This window comes from Poromitra crassiceps, assembly GCF_964638095.1.
Source record: "Poromitra crassiceps genome assembly, chromosome: 2".
Lineage (NCBI taxonomy): Eukaryota > Metazoa > Chordata > Actinopteri > Beryciformes > Melamphaidae > Poromitra > Poromitra crassiceps.
The window spans coordinates 2658562-2661061 of NC_139624.1; the positions used below are offsets into that span (position 1 = coordinate 2658562).

The following is a 2500-nucleotide window of genomic DNA, read 5'->3' on the forward strand; positions in this document are numbered from 1 at the left end:
AGCTTCATGTTATTCTGTCAGGAACATGAATGGTGATATCAGCTCCATGTTATTCTGTCAGGAACATGAATGGTGATATCAGCTACATGTTATTCTGCTGTCAGGAACATGAATGGTGATATTAGCTCCATGTTATTCTGTCAGGAACATGAATGGTGATATTAGCTCCATGTTATTCTGTCAGGAACATGAATGGTGATATCAGCTCCATGTTATTCTGTCAGGAACATGAATGGTGATATCAGCTCCATGTTATTCTGTCAGGAACATGAATGGTGATATCAGCTCCATGTTATTCTGTCAGGAACATGAATGGTGATATCAGCTCCATGTTATTCTGTCAGGAACATGAATGGTGATATCAGCTCCATGTTATTCTGTCAGGAACATGAATGGTGATATCAGCTCCATGTTATTCTGTCAGGAACATGAATGGTGATATCAGCTCCATGTTATTCTGCTGTCAGGAACATGAATGGTGATATTAGCTCCATGTTATTCTGTCAGGAACATGAATGGTGATATCAGCTCCATGTTATTCTGCTGTCAGGAACATGAATGGTGATATCAGCTTCATGTTATTCTGCTGTCAGGAACATGAATGGTGATATTAGCTCCATGTTATTCTGTCAGGAACATGAATGGTGATATTAGCTCCATGTTATTCTGTCAGGAACATGAATGGTGATATTAGCTCCATGTTATTCTGTCAGGAACATGAATGGTGATATCAGCTACATGTTATTCTGCTGTCAGGAACATGAATGGTGATATTAGCTCCATGTTATTCTGTCAGGAACATGAATGGTGATATTAGCTCCATGTTATTCTGTCAGGAACATGAATGGTGATATCAGCTACATGTTATTCTGCTGTCAGGAACATGAATGGTGATATCAGCTCCATGTTATTCTGTCAGGAACATGAATGGTGATATCAGCTTCATGTTATTCTGCTGTCAGGAACATGAATGGTGATATCAGCTCCATGTTATTCTGCTGTCAGGAACATGAATGGTGATATCAGCTACATGTTATTCTGTCAGGAACATGAATGGTGATATCAGCTCCATGTTATCCTGCTGTCAGGAACATGAATGGTGATATCAGCTCCATGTTATCCTGCTGTCAGGAACATGAATGGTGATATCAGCTCCATGTTATTCTGTCAGGAACATGAATGGTGATATCAGCTCCATGTTATTCTGTCAGGAACATGAATGGTGATATCAGCTCCATGTTATTCTGCTGTCAGGAACATGAATGGTGATGTAATGACGTCACCCGCTGGTTGGGAAGGCAATGAGACTCTCATCCAAAACCTTGTCTGAAGATGGGAGCAGTAGACCAAAAGTTTGAGTTCTGTCACACCAATTTCGTTTGATCACATCGATAAATGGGAAGATAAATGTGTACAGGATTTAAAAAAAAAGGGCAACAGCAACTGCCCTATACATTGCAATACATTCGCAATATTATCCACAATAATCACAATCACACATTTTCCCCCAAATCGTGCAGCACTATTCTATATTGATTGTCTGTATTGTTAAAGGACAGGGACTCTGGAGCTGGGCGACAAGCTGCTGGCCATCGATAACATCCGTGTGGAGAGCTGCTCCATGGAGGAAGCCGTCCAGATCCTGACCCAGTGTGAGGAGCTCGTTAAGCTCAAGATCCGCAAAGATGAAGACAACTCAGGTACGTATCTACTCTGTCTGTCTGTCTGTCCATCTTGAATCTTGAATCAGACAACTCAGGTATCCACTACTTCTAGCTGTCTGTTGTTGGTTTATATCTCTTGTTCTTTTTATCCTTGACTGTTCTGTATTGTTTATATGATGTTATGTGCTACTGTACGTATTGTTTTATAAGACCAGGGACCATGATGGAAATAAGTGTTCACACTTTTGCATGTCATCCCTTGGATTTTGTTATTCTTTATCCAAAATAAAATCAATCAATCGACAACTTGCGTGGACCTCAGGAAGAGAACCGCCCAGGAAGAGTACCGCCCAGGAAGAGTACTGCCCAGGAAGAGAACCGCCCAGGAAGAGTACCGCCCAGGAAGAGTACCGCCCAGGAAGAGTACCGCCCAGGAAGAGTACCGCCCAGGAAGAGTACTGCCCAGGAAGAGAACCGCCCAGGAAGAGTACCGCCCAGGAAGAGTACCGCCCAGGAAGAGTACCGCCCAGGAAGAGTACCGCCCAGGAAGAGTACCGCCCAGGAAGAGTACCGCCCAGGAAGAGTACCGCCCAGGAAGAGAACCGCCCAGGAAGAGTACCGCCCAGGAAGAGTACCGCCCAGGAAGAGTACCGCCCAGGAAGAGTACCGCCCAGGAAGAGTACCGCCCAGGAAGAGTACCGCCCAGGAAGAGAACCGCCCAGGAAGAGTACCGCCCAGGAAGAGTACCGCCCAGGAAGAGTACCGCCCAGGAAGAGTACCGCCCAGGAAGAGTACCGCCCAGGAAGAGTACCGCCCAGGAAGAGTACCGCCCAGGA

General features: G+C 44.8%; 1 protein-coding gene across 1 annotated transcript in view; it reads left to right on the forward strand.

The window, feature by feature from the left end:
• Positions 1–2500, forward strand: part of grip1 (glutamate receptor interacting protein 1) — a gene marked incomplete at its 5' end in the record, with an annotated part of 114636 nt that overhangs the window by 79569 nt on the left and 32567 nt on the right. The window contains one exon of the mRNA XM_083632048.1: positions 1555–1700. Coding sequence (XP_083488174.1) covers positions 1555–1700 — 146 coding nt within the window. The remainder of the gene's footprint in view (positions 1–1554; positions 1701–2500) is intronic.